This window comes from Lepidochelys kempii, chromosome 12 (assembly GCF_965140265.1).
Source record: "Lepidochelys kempii isolate rLepKem1 chromosome 12, rLepKem1.hap2, whole genome shotgun sequence".
In the NCBI taxonomy this organism is placed as follows: Eukaryota; Metazoa; Chordata; order Testudines; family Cheloniidae; genus Lepidochelys; species Lepidochelys kempii.
The window spans coordinates 28,608,169-28,635,874 of record NC_133267.1 but is presented as its reverse complement, the minus strand read 5'-3'; the positions used below and the strand labels follow the sequence as shown (position 1 = coordinate 28,635,874).

The 27,706-nt window shown below is 38.2% G+C and overlaps 1 protein-coding gene across 6 annotated transcripts in view; it reads right to left on the bottom strand.

The window, feature by feature from the left end:
* The window catches only part of CDH8 (cadherin 8), a 196,548-nt gene that overhangs the window by 42,676 nt on the left and 126,166 nt on the right, over positions 1-27,706 (bottom strand). For all 6 annotated transcript variants that reach the window (XM_073307975.1, XM_073307976.1, XM_073307977.1 and 3 more), the window contains one exon: positions 27,261-27,397. In XM_073307975.1, coding sequence (XP_073164076.1) covers positions 27,261-27,397 — 137 coding nt within the window. The remainder of the gene's footprint in view (positions 1-27,260; positions 27,398-27,706) is intronic.

Here is a 27,706-nt window from a genome sequence, read left to right as displayed (position 1 = left end):
GTTAGACCTTCTCAGCCTAAATTGCTAGATTTTTCTCTGAAGAAGTTTGTATTGTTTTATTGACAAAGTCCATTATACCATGGAAAGAGAAGGCTGTAAACCACATAGATTTATTTCTTTGTTTATCTTTGGCAGAGCACTGTGCATTTTACTCTATTAGTTGTTTTGGCTGCACATCTATTATTTCTTCATTGCAAATACGATTAATGTTGAGACCGAATTGGAGCGAGATGGGTTGCAGGCTTGACGTCAACGATACTGGATATTACTTGAGATTATTAAAGCACTCTGATTCATTTACTGTTGACCAGAAAAGTGGCCTATGAACTTCTCAGTTTTCTGAAATAAAGCACCATCATTTTTAATATTAAACTATTTTGCATAAGGTTCCTCAGTGTACATTGCAAAATAACCTTTTCTTTAGCTCTTTGGAAAACTGAGCTAAAGCAACAATTGGAGTTCTACTTTGACCAAAATTTACAGACAGGTTTTATTGTCCTCTCTGAATTAAAGTATGTGTGTTTGTGTGTGTGGTTGCATGTGTGTGTGTGTGCGCACATATATTTTAGAGACAATTAATAACTTAGAATATCTGATCTTAGGACCATTTTCCCTAAATAGCAAATATATGATTTATTTAAAAGAGTGATTGTCCGAGTGGCTATTATAATGGTTAGAAAAATATGTTATGAACCATAATAGTATTTCAGTAGCCTAATGCTAGCTCCATTATCCAGCTATGAATCATAGACTCATGGAAGTGTAGGACTGGAAGAAACCTTGATAGGTTTTCTAGTCCAGACCACTGCACTCAAGACAGGACTAAGTATTATCTACACCATTCCTGACAAGTGTTTGTTTAACTTGCTCTTAAAAACCTCCAATGATGGCGATTCCACAACCTCCCTACGCAATTTAATCCAGTGCTTAACTACCCTGGCAGGAAGCTTTTCCTAATGTCCAGTCTAAACTGCCCTGACTGCAATTTAAGCCCATTGTTTCTTGTTGTATCCACAGAGATTAACAAGAATGACTGCCCTGCACCTTTAAGGGGGCCGGGGGGAAGGGGAGGGAAATGTGTCTGGCTGGCCGAAGGAAGGGAACAATACTTTATGGCTGGGTGGGGGAGGGGGAGATTAAAACTGCTGCAAAAAGGATCAGCATGGTTGCTGACTCAGCCCCTGGGAATACAGAGTTTAAAAGGGGCAGCTTGGCACCTGTAGCCTCCCTTTTTATATGGACCAGGCTGAAGAAGGACTCACCTTTGCTCCCTTTTAGGTGGTAAAATACCAGGTTTTTACCTGCTGGGGGGCATTACGCTAGCCGCCCCTTTTTTAGGGGGGCTGGGAAGGAATTTTTCCCTTACCACCTGATTGGCTTGGGTGCAGTTGGGTTTTTTTTTCATCTTCCCCAGAGCGAGTTCAGCAAGGGCTTTGTTCGTGCATGGCATGACGGGTGGTAGGCCGTATGTTGCAACTCATTATTTAAGTGTCGGGCGGATGTCCAGTGCAGGTACTCCATAGGGAAGGTCTAGAGTGACCAGATAAATGGCTTGGAAAAGGACTTAAAAAGAGATGTTCCTTAAAGGAATGAACAGGGGGCGGTTGGGGACTCCTATGATTGGTACAGCAGGGAGCCAACCCCCCATTCTTATAGCTCATCTTAACCCTCCTACAAGGGGGCAGGGGTGAATGATAAGCCCTGGCAATGGATTTGCTGGAGGGACCTGGATGGAAAAAGAGGGGGAGCTGGCAAAAGCCCCCGAGTGATTATGGAATAAGCATGGGGTTACCTGCACTGTACACTTGTATCTGCCAGGTAGTCCCAGATATCTAATAATAAAGTTGCGGCCTGATTAAACCCATGTCAAATATCTCCTGTTCTTCTTTCAGCATAGCCAGATAATAATTATTCTTCCTCCTCCTCCTTGTAAAAACCTTTAACATACTTGAAAACCATTATCATGTCCCCCTCAGTCTTCTCTCCTCCAGACTAAACAAACCCATTTTTTTCAATCTTTCCTCTTAGATCATGTTTTCTTGATCTTTAAAAATTTGTGTTGCTTTCCTCAGGGCTTTCTCCAATTTATCTACATCTTTCCTAAAATGTGTCACCCAGGACTAGACACAATACTCCAGTTGAGGCCATATCAGTGCAGAGGAATTACTTCTCATGTCTTGCTTATAACACTCTTGCTAATACATCCCAGAATGATGTTTGCATTTTTTGTAACAGTGTTACACTGTTGACTCATATTCAGCTTGTGATCCACTATGACACCTAGATTCCCTTCCGCAGTACTTCTTCCTAGGCAGTCATTTCCCATTTTGTATGTGTACAACTGATTGTTCCTTCTTAAGTGGAGTACTTTGCATTTGTCCTTATTAAACTTCATCCTATATTATATTACCTTATTTTACGTCATTTTTTTTCAATTAAGTATCAACACTCTGAAGAACTGCCTACTACGTGAGTTCAATTCAGAGCCTGTCTCAGGCAAAACTAATTATCCTGAGCAGAAGTTTTGCCTGAGTAAGTACTGCAGAATCAGTTCCTGTCAGGAAATTGCAGGTTAAAGAACAGGCAGGTTTTCATGATAATGATGGAACCTTAATTAATAACTATATCAGATACCACAATATTAATAATAAGATTTCCCTCTTTTTTAGCACCAGCCATTCAAGAATCTCTAAGGATGTCACAAATGCTATTTAATTATCAGAACATCTTTGTGAAGTACAAGTATTATTATACCCATTATAAGGCAGGTAAACTGGGCCACAGAGGGTACATCTACACAGTGAGCCTCAGCCCCTGGCAGTGAGCCACAGAGCCTGGGTCTATAGATTCGGGCTTGTGGGAGTTGGGCTACTGTGCTAAAACTAGATGTGTAAACGATATAGCTTGGGCTAGAGCTCGGGCTTTGAAGCCCAGGGAGGGGATTCTTGCCCTCTGAATAAGTGTCTCTAAACATAAACTCCAGGCAGGTGCTTCCAAACAAATGTCAATAAAACCTTTATACTACACCACAGTACAACCCATTCTAGCAATGCCACATATTTTATGAAGGGGGGGGGAATTACTGTACACAAGTTTTATGGAGTTTAAAAAATAAATACTGGTATTATCTTTTATGTCCCTCTACCTGTAACCCAGCTGCCTTAGTTACCATGATTCTCAATATACAATGCTCAGAGGGAAGAGACATTACCCTAAATACATTCACAACACTTCTAAAAAAATTTCTGAAATAACATAAAAGTGTCTACTTAAAGATTCAAAAGTATGATATCAGCAAACCTTGCAGGGTTAGAAGCAAATGCTTGGTGTCAACTGGAAAGCTTGGAACATCCCATTTCCAGTTATATAAGGTATGTGGGTTTACCAGATATTATATCTTAAATGCTTAATGCTTGAAGCTGCTCAGAGTTAGATAGCCTAGGAAAAGTTCTAGGGGAGATTGTCTCTGGACAGGATAAACTTGTTCCATCAAAAGGTGCATGATAAATGCAATGAATCAAAGTTTCATAATTTATCACATTCATAATAACATTGCATTGATAATATGCACACATTCAAAAAAGGTTAATATGCAATTCACAAAGCCAAAACATTTTAAGCACATTTTCTTTATCTTTATAATACATAAACAATTAAATGTTTTGGCTTTTCAGAATTCTCAGCACTAGTGTCACATTTAAACACTAAAGATTTACTTTTATCTAAATTAAAGAAACAATGACAGCTCAAATTTTAAATATATTACCGAGGAATGTAATTAATTAGATAAGCGTCTAAAGAAATTACTCATGTCCCTTGTGACTGCCCCCAAAATGTTTGTCTTTCAAGTGAAACACAAACATTATATTTAAATATATTATAACTAGAAATTTTATGAGAATTAATTAAAAATTTACTAAATTTATAATTTAGTAATTTATAATTTTAGTAAATAATAATTTACTAAACACTACAGAGAGACCCAACTGGTTTGGAAATGCTTGTTATTTGAGTTCTTCAGACTACAATGAAATAAACTGTCATTTAAGAGAAAGAGAGAGAAATTTACATTGATCACCAATTTTTGTCATTAACACTATGAGTCACACATCCTTGTTATCACCTCAAACACTGCATTGTCCTTTCACTTATGTACATTGCTTTCCATAGAAGTATAAATCAGAACAAATAGCTATTAAAATAGTGAAAACAAACTAAGAAATACTAAGTAGACACGCAGATCTACACTTGGATGAATATAGTATGAATATAAAATAGTTAACATTTCTTTCATATTCCTATTTTGGCACTTCCAGCATACACCTCTTTCTCTATGGCAAAGCACTTGTATGCAATTTATCAGACTCTCAAGTTCAAACCTGCCTGTTAGCTATAGCCCAATACTCTTAGAATCCTCATTCCCTGTTACATATTAGAAAAGCTGTACAGAATATGATGGGGGCTATTCCTCCCATGCAGCTAATGGATTGTTCCAATTAGTTACTCTGGTGCAAAACTATTAAAGGCAATGAGGTTGCACAGGTGTCAGAGGACATCACTAAGGTAATGGGATAGAACAGTTTTCACAATGGACCTAATTTGGCTTCTAAAGATTTTATTACTGATGATGATGATGATGATGATGCACAACAAGAAAAGGCCCAGCTTGAGTCTTGCAACCTAAGGGAGTTTGTAGGGCTGTCAGTTAAAATAAAAGAAATAAAATAATGACTTTGTAAATTAAGTATAATTGATATGGATATCAATGATGTGAACAAGGACTCCTACAATGCAATTTTTAGCAAGTCTCTTTTAAGAGCTACACCTTAAAGACCTCATTTTCCGTCCTGGTAAGGGCACATCCACTTGGTATTCTGCACAATTGGCACAAACATGTAATCACAATAATTGCACTGCACTTGCAAATTAGGTGCATACACATGGACATGTTGCCTCTTTCCATGTAATTATTGAAGTCAACATTGCTGCCTGTGATCTGCAGACCCTGAATACTTCTGAATTGGCACTGGTGAAAGCAGCCAGACTTCCCACTGTCTAACAAGATAGACATCAGGAAAGGATGCAACAGTGTAAAGGAGCTAGAGGAACCAATTAGCAATAAGTGAACCAGAAAATATTAGAAGTCTCAGCTGAGTTCAGGTCCACAAGTTTAAAGGTTTACCTGAACCACATGTGTCTGAAAAAAGTTGCACTAGAAATTTAATGAAATGTTACTTTATTCCAGCACTGTCTGGACGTGAACCTGGAAATAAAGGTCAAATCTGGCAGTCATTGCTCAGGCAAGCTATCCATTGATTTTAATGGCAAACTTGCTCAAGGAAGGTCTTAAAAGGGCTCCAGCATTTGACACAAAGTACAAAGAGATGAGAAAATTAGAACTTGCCAAATAACCTAATCAAACTTTTCCAAACCTCCAAACATGATCTTTTAGATTTATTTGAGGACAGTGAGTTGGTTGTTATAGCCAAACAAGTTTGCTGACAAGTTGAGAAAAAAAATAGATATAATATTTGAATTTAAAACATCACAGTTCAATTATTATTATTGTTGTTGTTTATTAGCATTTATATCTCTGGAGCACATAAGGGCCCTAACCAAGATACAGAATAGAAGACAGTCCTGCCCTAAAGAGCATACAATCAACAAGACAAAATGAACAATGAAAAGCAGTTTGCTAAAAGTGCAACACTTGGTACTGAGCGTAGTCGGTCCCTCTGAAACACTATAAGCCAAGTTTCAGAGTAACAGCCGTGTTAGTCTGTATTTGCAAAAAGAAAAGGAGTACTTGTGGCACCTTAGAGACTAACCAATTTATTAGAGCATAAGCTTTCGTGAGCTACAGCTCACTTCATCAGATGCATATCGTGGAAACTGCAGCAGACTTTATATATACACAGAGAATATGAACCAATACCTCCTCCCACCCCACTGTCCTGCTGGTAATAGCTTATCTAAAGTGATCATCAGGTGGGCCATTTCCAGCACAAATCCAGGTTTTCTCACTCTCCACCCCCCCACACAAATTCACTCTCCTGCTGGTGATAGCCCATCCAAAGTGACAACTCTTTACACAATGTGCATGACAATCAAGTTGGGCTATTTCCTGCACAAATCCAGGTTTTCTCACATCCCCCCCACCCCCATACACACACAAACTCACTCTCCTGCTGGTAATAGCTCATCCAAACTGACCACTCTCCAAGTTTAAATCCAAGTTAAACCAGAACATCTGGGGGGGGGGATAGGAAAAAACAAGAGGAAACAGGCTACCTTGCATAATGACTTAGCCACTCCAAGTCTCTATTTAAGCCTAAATTAATAGTATCCAATTTGCAAATGAATTCCAATTCAGCAGTTTCTCGCTGGAGTCTGGATTTGAAGTTTTTTTGTTTTAAGATAGCGACCTTCATGTCTGTGATTGCGTGACCAGAGAGATTGAAGTGTTCTCCGACTGGTTTATGAATGTTATAATTCTTGACATCTGATTTGTGTCCATTTATTCTTTTACGTAGAGACTGTCCAGTTTGACCAATGTACATGGCAGAGGGGCATTGCTGGCACATGATGGCATATATCACATTGGTGGATGTGCAGGTGAACGAGCCTCTGATAGTGTGGCTGATGTTATTAGGCCCTGTGATGGTGTCCCCTGAATAGATATGTGGGCACAATTGGCAACAGGCTTTGTTGCAAGGATAAGTTCCTGGGTTAGTGGTTCTGTTGTGTGGTATGTGGTTGTTGGTGAGTATTTGCTTCAGGTTGCGGGGCTGTCTGTAGGCAAGGACTGGCCTGTCTCCCAAAATTTGTGAGAGTGTTGGGTCATCCTTTAGGATAGGTTGTAGATCCTTAATAATGCGTTGGAGGGGTTTTAGTTGGGGGCTGAAGGTGACGGCTAGTGGCGTTCTGTTATTTTCTTTGTTAGGCCTGTCCTGTAGTAGGTAACTTCTGGGAACTCTTCTGGCTCTATCAATCTGTTTCTTTACTGCTGCAGGTGGGTATTGTAGTTGTAAGAAAGCTTGACAGAGATCTTGTAGGTGTTTGTCTCTGTCTGAGGGGTTGGAGCAAATGTGGTTGTATCGCAGAGCTTGGCTGTAGACGATGGATCGTGTGGTGTGGTCAGGGTGAAAGCTGGAGGCATGCAGGTAGGAATAGCAGTTAGTAGGTTTCCGGTATAGGGTGGTGTTTATGTGACCATTGTTTATTAGCACTGTAGTGTCCAGGAAATAGCCCAACTTGATTGTCATGCACATTGTGTAAAGAGTTGTCACTTTGGATGGGCTATCACCAGCAGGAGAGTGAATTTGTGTGGGGGGGTGGAGGGTGAGAAAACCTGGATTTGTGCTGGAAATGGCCCACCTGATGATCACTTTAGATAAGCTATTACCAGCAGGACAGTGGGGTGGGAGGAGGTATTGGTTCATATTCTCTGTGTATATATAAAGTCTGCTGCAGTTTCCATGATATGCATCTGATTAAGTGAGCTGTAGCTCACGAAAGCTTATGCTCTAATAAATTGGTTAGTCTCTAAGGTGCCACAAGTACTCCTTTTCTTTTTACTATAAGCCAAGTTCTTGGCCTTCACTATGCAACTTATGGAGTAGTGCAAAGCAGCTGTAAAGCTTCCATGAAGGAGTAGCCAAGGATTCCCTCATTGCTGGAACAGCAGCCTTCATTCAAAGTCCTAATTTAGCGCATAGAGATGTACACTTTAATATTTCCTTTATCCAAGTCTATTTTTTTTTGTTTAAATAGATTATCAGATTACATCAGTGTTCTGCTTAAATAGTAGTAAACTGTGTTGTATTTTAACTAAAAGCAAGCAATACCTAAATACAAAGTAGAATCCTGGAAAATTACAAGCTTTTTGTCATCCTGTAGCTTGGAAGTGGTTATTTCAAGCTCCTCTGGCTCAGTGAAACTTCAAGTATAATAAGATTTTAAATTAGAAATAGGAGAACCCAGAGAAGTTCCAGTTCTAATAGAGAAATCAAAAACACACAAAATCTAAACTACTGATTAATGAATAAACAAACAACCCCCTCAAAACAAAACAAACACCACCAAAATCAGAGTTTATTTCACATATCTATTTTTTCAAGCTCAACAAGTTGTATTTAACAGATCATTTTCCTTCACATAATTCTGATAGTATCTGATGGGTCTCATAAGATAATCTACACATATGATAAATTTATTCTGTTTGACTTTACACTCCCCCCTCCGTGTATTCCTTTATCTGTATAACACTGCACCCGATAACAACTCTTCGCCATATAAAACTGACAGAGCCAATCTTGATAAAAAAGGATGCTATTATGAAGCTGAATTTTTATTTAGATGGTACATTCCAACTGTGGAAATACTACAACATAGAGAATGTGTCCATTTGTCCTGAGTGCTGCATAATGCCCTGATTTTAACTGGACCTGAGCACCTGAGACTAACTGTGAACTAATTAAGACAAGCCCTATCAGTCTACAACTTTCCCATTAAAAATAATGGATCACAATGGATTCTGAATTGGAAAAAAGTCATATTAAGGAGTGGTAATTTTTGAAGGATTAATACTACAAGAAAAGATTCCCTATTTGAAAAGAATGGGGAGATACTGGCATTGAGAAATTACCAAGAATCAGTGTAAATCTACCAGTACATAGGGAAAAGGCTGCTAGAACATGCTGTTCAGAAAAAAGATCATTGGTTCCAAATTAATGTTCCAATGGTATTTACCTTCAGCACACCTAAAGAGATGTATTATTGGAATACAGATTAGAGGGAGTATGTGGAAAAGAAGAATGCTGAGCACATTTTTTGAGCCTGTCCCTTAAATCATTCTTTGTGGGGAAAAATAAGGGTGATTGAAAGCATGGTCTGCTCCCAATGGGTTCTTTAGTCATTTTCCAGGTGAAGGAGATAAATAACTCAAAAGGAAACTTATTTAAAATTTTATATTTATAATAACACATTGACATGCTGCCAATTTTTTTTTAACTGTGGACTTTTTCAAATATTTGCCAGTGATGCGCGCTAGATAAAATATTCTCCCTTCTGTTCCTCATCACCACCACATATCCCAGACTCTTGCCAAACCCATGTCAACCCTGATATGGGTGTGTCAAGGACAGCATTATTTACTGGCTGATAAATGAGGTGGAGTTGGGCTAGGGGAGTAGCCTTGGCTTTTGGTGAAAGCAGTTCCAGCAGGGTGGATAGGTTTTAAGGGTAACTTACTTTGAAACTAACATTTTTGTTCACAGGATCCAGCTGCCAACTCTGCTAATAATGTGGCTATGGGTGTGTCTACATAGGAGCTGGAAGGTGTTAATTCCAGTTTAATGAGGCCTACCTCTGCTAGCACTGATCAAGTGAGTGCGCTATAAAAAAAGTGCAACTGTGGCAGTGCAAGCAGCAGGATGGGCTAGCCACCGCAACGTACGGTATCTATGGTCTTGGACAGATTCGTATTTGGTGCAGCTACACGTTCCCACTCTATTGTAGACATCCCCTAAGACAGACTGATGTCAGCTAAGCAGTGTACCAAGACTGGTGAATGGTGATGGAATGGTACCTGATACTTTTCCTTCACTTGACCTTCCTCATACCCCTTCTTTTCACTGCTGATATAAGAAGCATTTGAGAAATTTTAGAGGTGGAAAATGCAAGCTGCTCCAGAAGATTTTAATTAATTAGGGCCATATCCTTCAAGCTATGTTCAGGCAAAAATCTCAGCATCTTTAATTTTTGCTTGAGTTTTGTAAAGCATAACAATTGCTGAATTTGGCCCAGCGCTATTATGAAATATGGACTTCTTACTCTTCAAGTGACATATCTGATACAGAAGTTATCAACCACCACCTTCCATCTTTCACAGTCCTGACAGAGTCATAAAACTTCCACTCTCCTTTGGATACCAGTCCATCTGGAGATGTTTCTGACATAGTTGGTTCTCTTTCTTTAACTGTAATCTTTCCTGATAGTATAAGTGCTGGATTTAAGTCACTCTCCAATCAACCTGTATGTTCACAAAAATATGTTACTCTCTTACCTAGGGTCTCAAGCAATTGTGTTATTTTTAATTCCACCCTTCTCATCACCTCATTTTTCATAGTTTTAGTTATCCAGCTAATTTTAAAAATTATTCCATAACACCCAAACTCAAATATTATAAGTCATGTCTCAGTGTCCTTTTTAAGTGTCCATGTCTCACATCCATACCGTGAACACATGTAGTACTTCAGCAATCTAGTGCAAATGTGCAGTTTTAACTTTCGACAACACAGAAGTTTTTGGAAGTTGCTGAATGCATTTTGTAAGCTGTATCCTTAGCTCTGAAAAATTCACAGAAATGTAAATACCCTGGGACTACAAGACCAAGCAGATTAATTTTATTGGTGATATTCTGCCCATCCTGTATAGCCCCGTTTGCTGTTGCAACATTAATGGATTATATCTTTCACATATTTTTTATTTTTCCTTTAAGGCCTGATTCAGCTCTCACTGAAGTCAATGGGAGTCTTTCTACTAACTTCAATGGAAGTTTGATTTAGTCCTTACTCTTGATATTGTATTGTTCAATTTAATTTCTTTGAAAATATGATAACAGTATTCTTCACTGATTTACACTAGCTCATGATCAGATCCATAATATTTAAAAATTAAACCAGCATATTCTGTACAGATATACACACACACCCCTGTTGGAGTCAAAGGGATGTGAGTTTGAATATCTGAGGGCAGAATGCATCTCAGTATTTATATGGAACCTCTTTGCTACTTTTCCTGTAATTAAGCTGTGTATTGCATTGCTTTGCAGTTATTCAGCAACCTAGTAAATAGTTACAGTGTAATTACCTCTGATCCTCTGTGAATTAAGAAATCCATTTTGTTAGTGCCCTTCAAATCAGCTGAGCAGTAATTAGGGGTATTTGTTTCTTTGCAGAACGCTCTGATTGCAAACATAGCAAAGTCCCTAGAAACTATGGTTCTGCATATTTCATTTTGACTGCAGTGAGCTTCATATTCATTGTGACTCATAACCAAGATATATGTGACACATCAATATGAGTAAACAAATAGATAATTCAAAATAAATTGCCAGTATACCTCCTTGGATAACAGTATTGCAACCTGCTATCTCAGTGTCAAGCTTTTGGAGATCTTTTTTTTAAAAGATCCTGCTTTAGTCGTAACTCCCACTGCACATACCTGAAAAAAGGTAGGGAACAAACATTCTCCCAGCCACCCTTCCATCCTGATATCACATTACATACAAATCTGGGAATTATCTGGCAATAACTCATACAGTGTAGATCACTTTCCTTCCTCACTCATTCCCACCAATTTGGGGAGGGCTGTTGTCAGTTCCCAACCCCTCCAAACCTGGTCTCACCCCACTGCTGGAATCCCACCTCTGTCTCCTTGCATAACGGCTAAGGGGCTGACTCTGCTGTCAGACATTAGGAGCCCCAACCCCATTCACACCTTCTTTAGGGGATGCCTTCCCCTAAGACCACTTCTGACTCTTGTTTACCAGGAAACCAGGCCACCTTTGGAATAACTATGTGCACTGGACATCAGTTACCTGCTAAATTGTGACAGCGTGAACTGTACCTCCTGGCTTACCCAAATGGCTCCTGGATTTTCTGTGGAGAAGATGAACTCCAATCTCATTCCCACCCAATCTCAGTACTGAGGGAAAAATTCCTTCCCAGTCCTGAAAACCACAACTAGAACAATGCTCACATCAGACCAAAAAACACCAGTCCTACACTTATTCCATGAGTGAGAAAGTGGGAGCTGCTGGTCTGGACACGAGAGAGATCTCCATCAAGCAGAACAGGGCATATAGGGGAAATTGGCGTGCAGGGGGAAAATGGCATAACTGAACTTCTTCAGCCTGACCTCAGCTCGCGTGATGCCCCCATCTCCTGCTCCCCCAATCCAAAGGAGGAAGGGAACCCTTCTAGGAGCTATGGCCCCTTTCTTTCCATTTGGCCAGAAAAAGCCTCCTGCCATTGAGGTTGTAGGTATTGTATTCATTTGAGCCTTTCTGTTAACTGGAGTTAGAATCTATTTACAGCTTCTTAGTAACTTCCGCTCACTCCTTGTGGCAGCTGCCACTTGTTAACTCTTCCAGTATGTGAAAGAGATATTCCGACGGGTCAGATGGAAGTAAGAGTCAGGGAGATATTTCAGGGAATCCAAGGAACAGCTTAGATTTAGGAGACACCCTTGGCTGTGATTTGCATTCTGATATCATTATTATTTGAGTTATCAATAAATCCAAACCCCAGAAGTGGTAAATTTGTCTTTACGCAATGTGTGTTGTAAACTTTATTTGGAACAGACTGGGATGGGAATGCTACCAGCTTATAGCAACATAAGCACTATAAAATGGATTTCTTATATTTTCAGAAGCTATAAGCAATACCATAATCATTGTTAGGAAGTAATGGGTTCTCATTTCTACACATTACCATGAGTTATTTCCGGAAAATAATGTAGCATCATTATATGACTTGAAATAAACACATAATAAAAGCACTAGGATAAAGAGATTAAGTCTACTCTATAGGATAAAGAGATTAAGGAGCCAGTCTCAGACACAACAAATCTAGCAGGTAAATTCACAGGGCTTGAGTCACCATTGTGTTGCTCCTGTCGTAGGTTGGAATAACTCCATGTTAATCAAAGGAGCTTCAATAGTATAAAGTTGGAGTAGCACAATCAGGAATCAAGCCCACAGTTTAGAGCAATTACAATGTTAATATGGAGATGGTATATCACACATATTAAAAATGCTATAAAATATTGACTCATACAAAACAACTTATCAATTATAATTAGCTTGAAAATTGTATAATGAATAGCAGCAATAATAAATACATTTTATTGATGACTAGATGTCTGGGATACTTTAGATTTTTAATTTAAACATCATTTCACGAATAACAAAATAAATAACTCAGAAGAAAACTGACCCAAAACATTTCAATATTTTTTTTTACATCTAAAACTATTATAAAATATGTTTCCTGTATTTATTTGTTTAATAAGTGGGCAGATTTTAAAATAGGCTTAGCACCTGGCAGTTCCCATTGTTCTCAAGTGAGCATGTTGAACAATTGGGAAAATCTGCCCCTTTACCTCTAAGCCTGAAGGTACTGTAACGCCTCATCCACAACAACCGTTCTTAAAACTCACAGTATGCTCCTCCGAGTAGCTTCATTATTTGAGATGGAAATTCCATCCACAAAAGTGCACCAGGGAGACTGACTATCATGGTGTTCAATTATAGATATATCTCCACCCTGTTTCATTCCCAGGCTATGGCCTGCAATCAACCATACACAATTTTCAAGGTACTGGAGTCACATATTGCCCAGAATAATAAGTGTACTCACATCAAAATAGCTGAGTACTCTGCACTACTGATCTGGGGGAAAAAATTCCTTCAGAAATTATAAAATTCAAGGTGCAGATGCCCATTTGGCAATTGTCCAGTTTAGTCCTCTTTAGCTTTCTTCACTTCAGTCTCACACTCATTTTGCTAATTCAGTAATGAAATATTGTCAGTTTGTTCTTTCCTCCATTTCTTTTGTGGCAATTAACAAATCAGTCAAGCATATTCAGCCCTTTAGCTAACAGACGAGCTTGCATTTGTATTTATTTTAGTCTTATATGCTCTCCCTTTCTCTCAAACAATCCGTCCCATTCATGCCCATTTTTATGGTGTAAATTTTGATCCATGTTGTCACTCTCCAAAGTCTTTTTGCAAAATCAATGTTTTTCAAAATGTACAGCTTTACAGACTAACATTGCTCCATAAACTTCTGAAACCAGGGATGATGGTTCTTAGGCAGCTGATCCAATCACTCTCCCCATTAGGTATGGTTACCACCTCCTACAAAGTATGCTTCTTGCATTTTTTTTCTTCAGCTAAGTGTTCATTTTTATAGTTTCCTTGTGTCCTTACCAGATAACTGGAAACACAGTTTCCTTGCCCACTTATTCACCTTCTCTGCAGTGCCCCCACCTGCCTGTTGTTCATTCCAGTTCTCAAAGTATGGAGCACATCTTACTATTGAGATCTCTATTCCATTCTATATAGGCTTTTATACCACACTCCTAACCATAATAGCAATGTGACTACATATCTGTCATGTGTTTGTTCTCTCATCTTCTTCACACAGGGAGAGGATTGTTTTGGCACATTTCCACTCCCATTGGCATCCATATAGGCCACTTCCCCTCAGATGAATTCCTGAGGTAAATACATCAATTGCTCACATGGAAAGCAATACAGTCTTTGGAAAGTAGGTAATGCATTTTAGTGCATTTTTCAGTGCAGTTTAGTTGACAGAAGCAAGGAGAGCCAGGATCATGTGACCAAACAATGCCTCAAGGACATCCAGTACTTGCTTTGTTGTCTATAATGGGTATGCCTCTAGCCTGTAGTTATAACCAAATAAACAAGAAATCTAGCTTAGTAAATTCAGGTAGAGCAAAAATTATGCGTTATATAATTTCTATCATGCTGATCAGAAAAGAAAGGGTCTGGTGAAAAGGTTAAGCACTTCTGAGCTCCTGTTTAAACCTTCTCTGATGCTTCTCTTTCCTTTTTAAGCTTTACTGAAATTTATTCAGCCCTAAATGAAAGATAATTATATAGTATACCAAAGTAATTCCCTAAAACATTATAATTATTCTTAATAATGTCAATAGTAGTTTTACAATAAAAGACAAAATAAAATTAAGAAATTAGAAGTATTAACAAAAGAATTCATGACATTAAAATGTAGTTTTCAAGTACATAAAAGGTTGTTACAAGGAGGAGGGAGAAAAAATCTTCTTCTTAACCTCTGAGGATAGCACAAGGAGCAATGGGCTTAAATTTCAGACAGGGTGGTTTAGGTTGGACATTAGGAAAACTTCCTAACTGTGAGAGAGTTTAAGCACTGGAATAAATTACCTAGGGAGGTTGTGGAATCTCCATCATGGGGGTTTTTAAGAGCAGGTTGGACAAACTCCTGTCAGGGATGGTCTAGATAATACTTAGTCCTGCCTTGAGTGCAGGGGACTGGACTAGATGACCTCTCGAGGTCCCTTCCAGTTCTATGATTCTATGTGCTTGCTGAATGCACAAACATTAATCTGAAGAATATTTTACTATATGTCTTTCTTCCTTTTTAACTTGTGTCCCTGCATCCTAAAAAACCCACCTGAAATATATAAAGAAGATAGCTTAGCATAGAATGCACTGAGTGATGATTCATAATTGCATTTATATTCTTGATAAACCATAGCCTTTTTGGATTTATGCCTTTTGGATTTATGGATTTTTTCCAATAGGTGACAGAAAGGGACAAAACTGCCCCATATGTCTTCATTTCTAAAGGATGCAGCAAGTATGGGCAATTGACTTTGTTAGTTACATGCCATAGCTTTGTCCTCGAGGTTTCCTATGTCTAGAAAAGAAAATTGTGGTCACACCATTTTTATTTCAAGATCTCTTCTATTTTTTCATCCAGTGCTTTGATGAGCTTTGCCAAACACCATCAGGAATTTTAAAATGATTGTTAGAATAACTGTATTATAATGCAAAAATGATGTTACTTAATTTTACATGGAAATGAGTTACAGTGATTTCTACTTTACTGTGTCAGAATTTTTTTTTTCAAATAAGCATGGTTCAAGAGCTATTTATTTCATATCACTTCCTAGCGAAAAAGGAATATTTTACATTCTCAAGCATAGCTAAACAATTTCATTATCAATATTTGGTAACCCAACTAATAAGTTTAATATTAGTAAAAGGAGAGCATTGAAGAGAAGGAAAATTCATTCATGGAGGATTCTGAATTTTCAAAATTTGTTTTTATTCCAATATGGAACAAACCCCCACAATTTGAAAACACTCCACAAAAGAATTTCCATCCATCCAACCATTCAGGATTGATTAAAATGTTTAATTTAAATTTTGACTTTTTACATGTATAATACATAATACAATAAAATAAAAAATCAAAATGAAGTCATTCAAAAAGAACAACAAAATACATTCTGAAAAGTCAAAATATAATGTGTTGACATTTTTAGGAACTATTTTTTCCTCTTTTTCCCCCCAAAATGAATTTTTGGCAAAATCAACATGATTTTGCAAAGGGTCCCAATGGCAATGTGTCTTCCAACAGTAAACTGTTCTGAGTTTTTTCCAGCCAGCTTTATTTAAAAGGCAGGCCTTATCTTGCCCTTGGAACCCTTTCTGCTAGGCTAGGGAAGCTGTATTTAAAGAATGATTGAACAAGAGAGTCGATCCAAATCACACAGTCCAGCAGTGGTGCTGTATTTTCAGTGGATAACACATGCCATCCTGCCCACTATTGCCAGGTGCTAAAATCTTGAGATCCCTTGGGCTTTGGACTGTTTAAATTCTCTGTCACATGTCAAGCCCATCAGAACTAGCAAAGGTAGGAGTGCTAGATCAGCAATAAGAGTATGTTTACACTGCAGTCGTAGGTTTTACTGCACCTCAGGTAGAGTTCCGGGCAGGCTTATATAGCCCATGCTGAAGCCCAGGCTGTCATATCTTTACTGCTATTTTTAGCTGAGCTAGTTAGACTAATACCAACCTGTGCTGCAGTGAAACCTCCAATTCAGTGTAGACACATTGGAGGTGTTGCTGCACCCATGATAGAGCAAGAGTGAGAGGTTTCCCTGTGTTTTTTAACATAGCTGCACCATGTTAGAAAAAGCAAATCCTTTCATCTGTGGAAGAGAAAAAATAGCAGGCAAAGCTCAAGCCATGATGGAATTTGTCACTGGTAGACGTGAGGTTGAAGTAAAAGAAGAAACCTGCAAGAGGTGGAGCCAATGAGAAAAAAATATATCTTTACAGAGAGTTCAATAGTCTCCCAGTTGAAGAGGAAAGAGAAACACCACCCATTGTGTTCTGCTGCCTGTGTATGGATAGAGAACACCAAGTATTCTGATAAAAGCAAGTAAAAAGTGTGGATGGAAACCAAATACAGAGGTACTCTTTCAGGTGGTCACAGCCAGGTAGTTGGATAGTAGGACTTCAGGAATTAATCTTATTTATGGGTTCTAAAATAAATAATATCTGAATTTAAACCATCTTGCTGTGCAGAGTGGTCCTAGGCAAGGATTCGATTACTATTTTTCTCCTCCTCCTCCGCACCATTTATTATGCTCATGTTTCATCCTAATAGACTGTAAATTCTCCGGGGTAGGGACTGTCCTTTCGCTCTGTGTCTGATCAGTACAGAGCGCAATGAGGCCCTGTGTCTGGCTGATGCCAGTATGTCAGTAGCATAAAGAACAGAGTGTAACTTACATGTGAGCAACTGGTTATATCTGCATTTCTCAACTGCTGAAAGTTACAAGCCGTAAAACTGATTGAAGGTGTAAATTATGATTCAGAGTCACACAGGCTGAATTTGGGACACACAATGCAACACATATCAAATATTACAAGAACAAATATACCACAGAATAATTAACTCCCGATAAATCTCTCTCTCTCTCTTTGCTCCTACATATAGTGTGCATACAAGAAGGGTGTGTATTTTTAAACCTAGGGATGGACTGGCACATTGCAATCCACCCTGAGGGGCAGCATGTTGCTGCACTGTGGTAGGATCAGCACAGACCAACCATTGTGAACTTTGCTCCAAGGCAGATGTAAGCCAAACCTGCCCCTTTTCTAGCTCAACTTACTTCCCCCTCTACAGCTGTGCTGATGGATCTGCTGTGAGGTAGGGAGGAGCCAAGACTCTTACCCATCCCACTACTGGCACCACCCTCACCCACATATGCAAGAGGAGGAGTAGCAGCCTGGGAGAAGCTGTTCCACGTTGTAACCCATAATGTAGGTGGCCGACACAGGGAACGGAAGGAGATCTCTTTTTACTCCCCAGTGTACTCTTTACTCTTTTTACTCCCAAGTGTAGGGGTGTAGGCTGGCTCAACTTTGAGCCCATAGAATGCAAGCAGAACATTCCACTTATTTAAGTCTCAGCATCCTCATTTCCATAAGATTAGATGTCACAAACCATAACTGAGATCCACTTGCAATATGGAGTTTAGGGAATCCAAATAAATAAAAAAAGAATAAATAAATAAATAAGCAACGCAGCTACACACACACACACACACACACACAAAGAGGATATGTGTTAACCTTGAGTGGCAATTTTTAATGAGCACAGTAGTTCTAATGTCAGGTGAGAGAAAGCTTGTGTATTTTAAAGGGATCATCACTTATTCACCTTTAAAGCTTACCATGTTTTCTTGACTCTTGCTGATCTGAGTCTTTACAAAGATACAGCTTAGAAAATGGAATTTTGTAGAAGTTTTTAATGTTGTAATTTAAAACATAATTTTATATTTTTGTGCACATATTTCTGAAACACACTTCATCACCTTTTGCAAGGCCAGTTCAAGACAGGCATAGTTAGTAAGGAGCCATGTCTTATAATAAACCAGACATTTCTTTTAAGATTCACCAGAGCCCCATAATTCAAGTGGACCTCACTTATGAGGTATGCACTCTATGAGATATGAGCATGCAAATATCAGTGTGTTCAGTCTCAGATTAGTTAAATGTTCTGCAGTCATACTATATGACTAATGCACCCCTTCCGTGCCCAAGTTATAATGCTGTCTCTGATATAAGCCTTTACCTTGGCTCCCAGCTACATTAAACCTCCATTTATTATTAGTCTTGTTATGCAGTTAATCAGTAATGACTGAAATGCAGGGCATTTCCTTAGCACTAATGACAGACTGGGAGGAATTGATGGCATGAAGAACAGATGAGGAAATAGCCTGAGCAAAAGGTGTTATTGATATTATAAGATGGAGCTGGAAAATCACAGAAGAGGAGTATGAAGGCAGAGGGAAAATAGAAATGTCCTACATATAACAGTGAAAACTAAAAATGTAATGCCCTATACATAAAGCAGTCTGATTGCTTGAGTCATCAAATTCTACTCAGCTTACAATATTTGGATAACATTAGTGAGAATGGTGTAATAAATAATAAATAGTGCACATTTGACTTTACTTTGATGTTAGAGCTGCAGACACAGTAATTACTGTGTCATCTTAATTGTGTATTGATAGATAAGGCAAAGCTTCCTTTACCCATTTACATGTCAGTGAGACTAGGGACAGGATGGACCAGCAGATTAGCCACTCAGTGGTAGAAGTTATCACAATTTCCATCTATTCACAGCCTATGTCAGTCATTGTTTAATTCATTTTTTCTATTTTCATAGGCACATTGTAAATCATTAATTTCTAGTACCATTATACCATATCATATTCCCCTTATTTTCACAGGATACTGAGTTTCCCTTCACAATGTAAAATAATGTGCTACTATTCATTATGCTGTCAAGTGACCAGTTGTAGGGCTGTGGGAGAACGAAGCCATACTTTTGACACTGGTGTGTGTTTTTGTAGAGTGATATTTATATCCTAAGTGCATGTTTTGTTCAAGGGCAATTCAAATGGCAGGTACAGTTCAAACCTGGACCAATTAGGGCAGAGTTGCCCATCTGACAGGACAATAACATAACTATGGGAAGCATGGAAATTGGGGAGGGGAAGGAAAAACTGACTGGGAAGGAAAATGAGATGCAGGTGTTAGGAAGGATGTGAGCAGATGACTGGGAATTACAAATGGCTGGTGGACTTTTCCCTTATAATGTGTATAGTTAAGCAGTCAGAAAACTGTACTGCAAAGATAGTATAAGGCAAATCAAGGATGGAAGGAACACTGCACAGAAAGAAGAAGGAAGTTAAGGGTGCACCAGAAGTTACTGAGAATGTTGATTTCATTCTTATTGCAATAAAGTTCTGCTCAGTTATCTCAAGCAAGTGTTTTTATGCCTATATATTTCCCCAACCCTTCCTTCTCTTCAGACTGCAACACAGGAAAATAAAACTATGTCAAGTCCCCAGCCATCTCGTGAATTCTCTCAAGCTTCTAATCACAATAAAGACTCCATTCTCAGCGTACATTATGAAGTTCTTTAGATCTCAGTCACATATTACCTTGTAATACAACAAAACAATGTGAAATTCCATTACTCCAGTATCTAAAGTCCAGAGTCAGTGACAGGAAACAAAGTTCACCTTTTATATTCAAAGAACAAAAAGGCATGTTCCTGGTAGGAAAAGGTCACCTGGCCAACAAGACTGTTCCCTTTAGATTTTAATCAACTTCATGTTCTTACTTTATATTCTTCTTGACTCACAAAAGATTCTCTCTTTGGAGCAAACTTGGCAGGGGGGTAACACACACACAAGAATCAGTTTACGTCCCGAGTCATTTTTGGTATCCCTCTTGCTGTATTTTAATAAGTGAGTTTCTGCCTTACACTCCAATCTTCTATTTCAGTGTGATTTTGCAGAAAGGTAAAAATCCTTTGTTTTATTCTGTTATCTTAAAAATCAATGTGATGTAATATATCAGCGTAGCAGGATCACTACAGGACAGGATAGGAAATATGTTTAACTGTAAAGGTGCAAACTCTTGTTGAAATACAAATATTTTTCAATAGTAAGAAATATTTAGTAGAATAAATAAGGGGTGACTTGATTTATGTTTTAAGACTAATGCTTGAGCTTCTCAAAGGAATGCAAGAAGCTTATCCACACATCTTTCCATTTAAATTAATGATACATGGCAATATCTCCTGCACTGGTTTGAAAATCTGAAGCTGTTGTGCAGTGTTTAAGATTACTTTCAGCCCCACATTTTCCACTGATGTCTCTCTGTATAGACACTGAAGCACACCACATCTTCAGCATTGTGACAATAAATCCAGACTGAAGACTTGTCTGAGAATCACCACTGTGGGACATTCACTTTGTTGGCGAAGACTGTATGCTATTTAGTTCTTGCAATTTAGGAATGATCTTGCAAATCATCACCTGTCTACATATTGTACAGATTTAAGACTGACAATGGTGATAATTCTGTCAATCATTTATAACGTGTCATATCTGCTTCTGTGTAAAAAAAAATCCACACGGATTCCTTTCTATTGCTAGAAGGAGGTAATCTACCAATGTGACCAGCACAATATCCCTATCCAGGCCAGAAGCCAAACTAAAAGGTGTAAAGGAAGTCAAGGCCTTCATGTGCTTTGATAACATATGCTCAATACTTTTTGATGTTGTTGTTTAGTTTTTAAAATAAAGAAGGTTAGAAGACATACTGGTAGTTTGTGAGATGGTCAGGATCAAGACACAACTTTTTTAGCATGGGCCTAATACTTCTCACTTCAGTGAAACTGGCCCTCTGCCTTCTCAAAAGGAATATATTAACAGTTTCCACCAACTAGGGACATCATATTCCTGACCAGCTAATTTTACCAGCTGTGAAAGGTATTGATCCATCTTGTATGTCACAAGATGTATCTCTGCAACTACATCTTGAAACTGGTTGAAACGCAATTCCCAAACACTGATATTCTACCAGAAGGCAGCCAAAGGCTGTCTGAATCTAATTAATTGTGTTCACCACAAGGTAAATAGAAAGTTTATAGCAAGAAATATTGAACTCTGCTTCCGAGAGAAGGCAGCTCAGATTCACCAAACAATCTACCACCTAAAAGGAGTACCACTATTTAAGACTTCATGTCTGGGTCGTAGAACAAAATACTTTCTTTGTCTTCATCATTGCAGAAGATTGCCAACATTTATTTACGTCAGAACTGAAAAGAATCAGAGATCAGTTTCTATTCAAAACATGACAGCCAGTGGAGGAGGCTATCATGTGAGGATGTGGCAAAAGGAGGAAACACTTAGTAGTCACCTGATTAATAGTCAAGGACAAAAGCCAATTATTATGTCCTACAGTTGGCCACTAACTAAGAGAACTCTGGAACCCAAACAAGTCAATTTCTCTCTACCCCAGCCCACAATAAGAGTACTCTGGGCCCTGAACAGAGCCTGGGAAGTAATGGCCAAGGACTAGACTAGCGAAAGACTTGGACAGAATGAGCTCTTCAATATCCATCCAAACCCCATATTGAATATTCTACATATATGTTAACTCTTTATTTTTATGTGCATTAATTCATTGATATCAGACAATTACATTGAAAATGCTTTTTGAATTTCCCTTCATAGTTAGTGACTGAGAGATAGTACACTGCCTCTATTAGATTTCCAAGGAACATACTGTCTCATAAAAAGACCAAACTTAAAGTAACAACAAAATAAAAATATGTTCTTTCTTGTCCCCCTCCCCATGACAACTCACCAAACACACTTATTTCTGTCTTAAAAGCTTTTAAAAATATTTCCTCAAATTAAAAAAACTGTAGGTGTCAAGGTTCCTCCCCCACTCTGAACTCTAGGGTACAGATGTGGGGACCTGCATGAAAAACCTCCTAAACTTATCTTTACCAGCTTAGATCAAAACTTCCCCAAGGTACAAAATATTCCACCCGTTGTCCTTGGACTGGCCGCTACCACCACCAAACTAATTCTGGTTACTGGGGAAGAGCTGTTTGGACGCGTCCTTCCCCCCAAAGTACTTCCCAAAACCTTGCACCCCACTTCCTGGACAAGGTTTGGTAAAAAGCCTCACCAATTTGCATAGGTGACCACAGACCCAAACCCTTGGATCTGAGAACAATGAAAAAGCATTCAGTTTTTTACAAGAAGACTTTTAATAAAAAATAGAAGTAAATAGAAATAAAGAAATCCCCCCTGTAAAATCAGGATGGTAGATATCTTACAGGGTAATTAGATTCAAAAACATAGAGAACCCCTCTAGGCAAAACCTTAAGTTACAAAAAAGGTACACAGACAGAAATAGTTATTCTATTCAGCACAATTCTTTTCTCAGCCATTTAAAGAAATCATAATCTAACACATACCTAGCTAGATTACTTACTAAAAGTTCTAAGACTCCATTCCTCGTCTATCCCCGGCAAAGACCCAGCATACAGACAGACACAGACCCTTTGTTTCTCTCCCTCCTCCCAGCTTTTGAAAGTATCTTGTCTCCTCATTGGTCATTTGGGTCAGGTGCCAGCGAGGTTACCTTTAGCTTCTTAACCCTTTACAGGTGAGAGGAGCTTTCCCCTGGCCAGGAGGGATTTCAAAGGGGTTTACCCTTCCCTTTATATTTATGAAGGCAGGTTTCTATGGTTTTCTGTGAAATTCAGTCTTTGTTTCATTGTAAATGCCACATAATTACACTGGAAATGTGAAAAAGCCATCAGCAGGAACTCTAATGCTAGGTGCAAGCTGGGTATTATTTTTTTCATAGCCACCCTATAGGCAGCAGTTTCACAATAGTGATGGATGTTGTGACTCACATGAGGCCTAATGATAAGGCTTATTAATAAAAATACTTAAGTATAATTATTTTTTTAAAAAAGCTGGGGAGGGCAGGGTCTTGATTCTGATGTCAATGTAATTTGATTGACTTGGTGGAGCTTCTCCTGATACACACTGGTACAAGTGAATCAGAAACAAGATGGTTAAAGCAATTTATTGAAAAATGGTTTTTTTTCCCCCCCTTTAGCTTTTAGAGAGGAAATGGAAAGTGAAATTCTTCTGCATTATGGCAAGTTACATGAGACACCACATGACAAAACTTGTCACCCAAAGTAAGAAAGAAGGCACATTTGGATAATACATTTAGTTTAATCAGTTAAAGGCATTACAGTCTTTATATAAAAACTCCTCTTTTTAAATCAGTCACCTCACCAAACAGCAATGACATTAATGTTACCAGATTCTAATATATTTACACCAGTGCAGGTCAAAGTATGGGGGGAGGGGCGGTGGAACCAAAACAAAATCATGGAAATGTTTGTGAAATATCTTTCCACTTTTCTGACACAATTTTGTTTTTGTAGAAAAATTCCAAACAGCTCTAATTACTATAGACCTTAGATGCCTTATACATCAGATTCCAAAGCAAGCAGCCTCTCTGGCTGGCAGCCCACAGCAATTCTGAGGGTTTCCTAATAAACCTCTCCCTATTTCACAAGATTACTGTCTCCTGGCTTCTACCTATTCTGGAGGATTACTGTCTCCAGGTCTCAGTGCTTCCTCCACTTCTTACTGGTGACGGCAAATGCAATGTACACCCATATACCCAGAAAACACTTTAATTCCACTCTGGTGATGACAGAGGACTTTCCACACCCAACGTCAAGTATTGCTTTTGGAAGTTACAAGAAAACCATATATTCACAAAAAAGAATTATGCAGAGGTTTACAATAGCGTTAGCATCGCAGTGCCTTTCCTGCAGATTGTGCAACTATACCAGTCGTGAAACAGACTAACGGAGGAAAGCTCTTTCGCCGTGAGATGTGTTCTTCCATGGGAGGGTTTGCTATATTTTATTTTTGGCCTTATTCAGCAGATTAGCCTTTCTCCTGAACAAGTCAGCCTGCTGTCCTTCCACTATCAATACCTGTCTTTAGCTCAGAAGTCTATGGATGTGCTATGCTGGATGAGGCTCAGGAAGTAATGAAAAACAACCATTTTGCTTGATTTAGCTAGTCAGCGCTGGTGCATTTCTGTTATGGCTGGACTCAGTATTCAATGTCAGTAAAGTTCTGGGTGAAGATATAATGACATATGTTTCAATCCTTGTAGTGAATCTCATAATACAGTATGATGTGACAGAAGTGAGGATGCCTTGAGGAAAACTGATATGGAGAATTTCCTTTGAATCAGTATTTCTACTTCCATAACAATCTAACCATTACACTTTGCAGCTTTCTTCACTAGAGATGGTAGTATTGCTCACTGGCTGATATTAACCCGGGCAGAAGATGTTCCATACAATAGACTCATACTTCTTTCCCCGTCAATGGTTGTTTCCATAGTTTAGGGCTTTTCCAATTGAAAGCACTCAGGCCATGCTATCAAACTGGTGTTAGCCCACAAGATTTAGCAGTAATTAACAGGGCAAGTGTTATTTATAGTACTACACACAAATCACAATGGCAGGTCATATTAATACAGTTTACTGTGCATGTAACTTATAGATTCCAAGGTAGAAGGAACCACTGTAATCATCTAGTCTGACCACCCACATATCACAGGCCATAGAACTTTCCCAACATAATTCCTAGAGCAACATATCTTTTCAAAAAACATCCAATCTTGATTTTAAAATTTAAATCACGACTCTTGATAAATTGTTCCAGTGATTAATTATCTTTACTGTTAAAAAGTTACACCTTATTTCCAGTCTAAATTTGTCTACTTTCAACTTTCAACCATTGGATCATGTTATATCTTTCTCTGCAAGATTGAAGAGCCTGCTATTAAATATTTGTTGCCCATACAGGTATTTGTAAGACTGCATTTCCCATTAACCTTTTCTTTGATAAACTAAATAGATTGAGCTTCTTGAATCTGTAAGTATAAGCCATGTATAGATTGAGCTTCTTGAATCTGTAAGTATAAGCCATGTTTTCTAATCCTTTAATCATTCTTGCTGCTCTTCTCTGAATCCTCTCCAATTTATCCATCGTTCTTCAATTGTGAACACAGAACTGGATACAGTATTCCAGCTGTGGTTGTACCACTGCCAAACACAGAGGTTAAATAACTTCTCTACTCCTACTGGAGATTTCACTTTTTATGCTTTGATGGATTGCATTAGCCCTTTTGTCACAGCCTTGCAACGGGAGCCCACGTTCAGCTATTATTTACCACAACGCCTACATTTTTTTCAGTCACTACTTTCCAGGATAGTCACCCATTGTATAAGTATGGCCTGTGTTCTTTGTTCCCAGACATCTACATTTACCTTCAGACATATTAAGATTGCTCTGTATCAGTGACCTGTCCTGTTCATTATTTACCGCTCCCCGCATTTTGTGTCATCTGCAAATTATCTCAGTGATAATATTTTGTTTTCTTCCAGGTCATTGATAAAAATGTTAAATAGCATGGGGCCAACTTGAGATTTTATTTTATATTCAATTATATTTTTCTTGTTTATGCAGACACTCTGGTTACCACTCATGGCTTTCACTTTTAAATATAAATACTATGGGGAAAATTGACTACAAAAAATATTGTAAAGTCCAAGTAAAAACCTTTTATTCTATCATTCATTCTCATGTTGGAATGATGGTGTTATGAGCTTCATAATTAAAAGTAGCAGTTACTACAGCACCAAATATTTAAGTCTGATGGTTGGGTAAGGGTGGGAGGCGGAAAGCTGAAAATCAGTAGAGATCATTAAAATGGTTAGTATGATTATGCTTATCATATCATTAGAAAAACAGTATGGTTTCTTCAACAGAAGACAACTTTCTTAGGGCAGCGTGGGAAGAGCACATCTACTAATAGAAATTGTGTATACACATTGATGGCAGAATAAATATCTTAGCAAGAACACATATGTATCTCAGCTGAACCTGTAAGAGATGGGAAAACCACTCAGCAACATCATTAAAGAATAAAAGACCAACTTTCCTAAGGTTTCTTTACTGCAAGAAGTTCTCCTTGTCAAGTTTATTTTCTAAAATAATAATGATCAAACTTGTTTAAGCCCTAACCCCCCAAAATTGAACTAATTGAGCATTTTGCGTGGTTATGATCTAAGGCCCAGATTCGTAATGGTATTTAGTCATTACTGTGCTTAGTGTTGCAATGCCTAATTGATTTAGGACCCTAAGCCTAATTCAAAGCCTAGATATCATTCAGTCTCAATGGGACCTAGATTTTAGAAACCTGGCCTAAGACCCTGAATCTTGTGGATACTTAAACATGTATGTAACTTTGATCATGTGCAAACTTTGAGCACTTAATGGACTGGAAGAAAGTAAACACTCAGAGAAAAGACCTCAGGGTTTGGCCCACAGTTGACTTCAATGGTGTGAGGATTTCACCCTCCTTCTATTAGATTCTCACCATGTATTCCTTCTCTCTTACATTTACAGTTTTTCCTGCACAAACATATCCATATTTTCTTTTATAACTATATTCCTCACTTATAAAACACATTTTTGAAAATAGATACGAGAGGAGAACGTCATAAAATTGGCTTAGCTTTCAAAACTTTGTTATTTTAAAATCTAAAACACGTATACTATAGAATAACTTTCACAAGCTATACAATTTCTAATAGTTATTCAAACATTTGAAACGACAACAGACAATACTACAAGACAAACAGAACTGAAAGTAAAGCATGGAAAAATGCATAAGCACTTACTAGTTTCCGTAGCTACAATAGTTATGTTGTGCCATATGTTTGTTTCTCTGTCGAGTGGTGTTGCCAAAGTTATTTTTCCGTCATCTGCATTAATGTTGAACTGTCTCTCAAGGTCAGTGTGTCGATCAATGGAAAACCTACAAAATGGACAACCCTGTAAACTTATCTGAGTAGATTGTTTGATCTATACATATTGTAGGAAAATTTAAATAATTTTCTGAGAACTGCAGTTTTCTAGCCAAATGGATTGAGAAGCTCAATAGCATAATAATTTATAAGACAAAATGAGTGACTGTGTCTCAAGAAACTTAATTATTGTCCAAGGAGTAATTAGCTGCATATTCAACATGAAGGTCATAAACTGCCATCAGGTTCAGTAGGTAACATCTTTAAAAGCCGCTGCTGATTAAGAGTTAATTAGACAACCCATCACATTTATCTGCTTA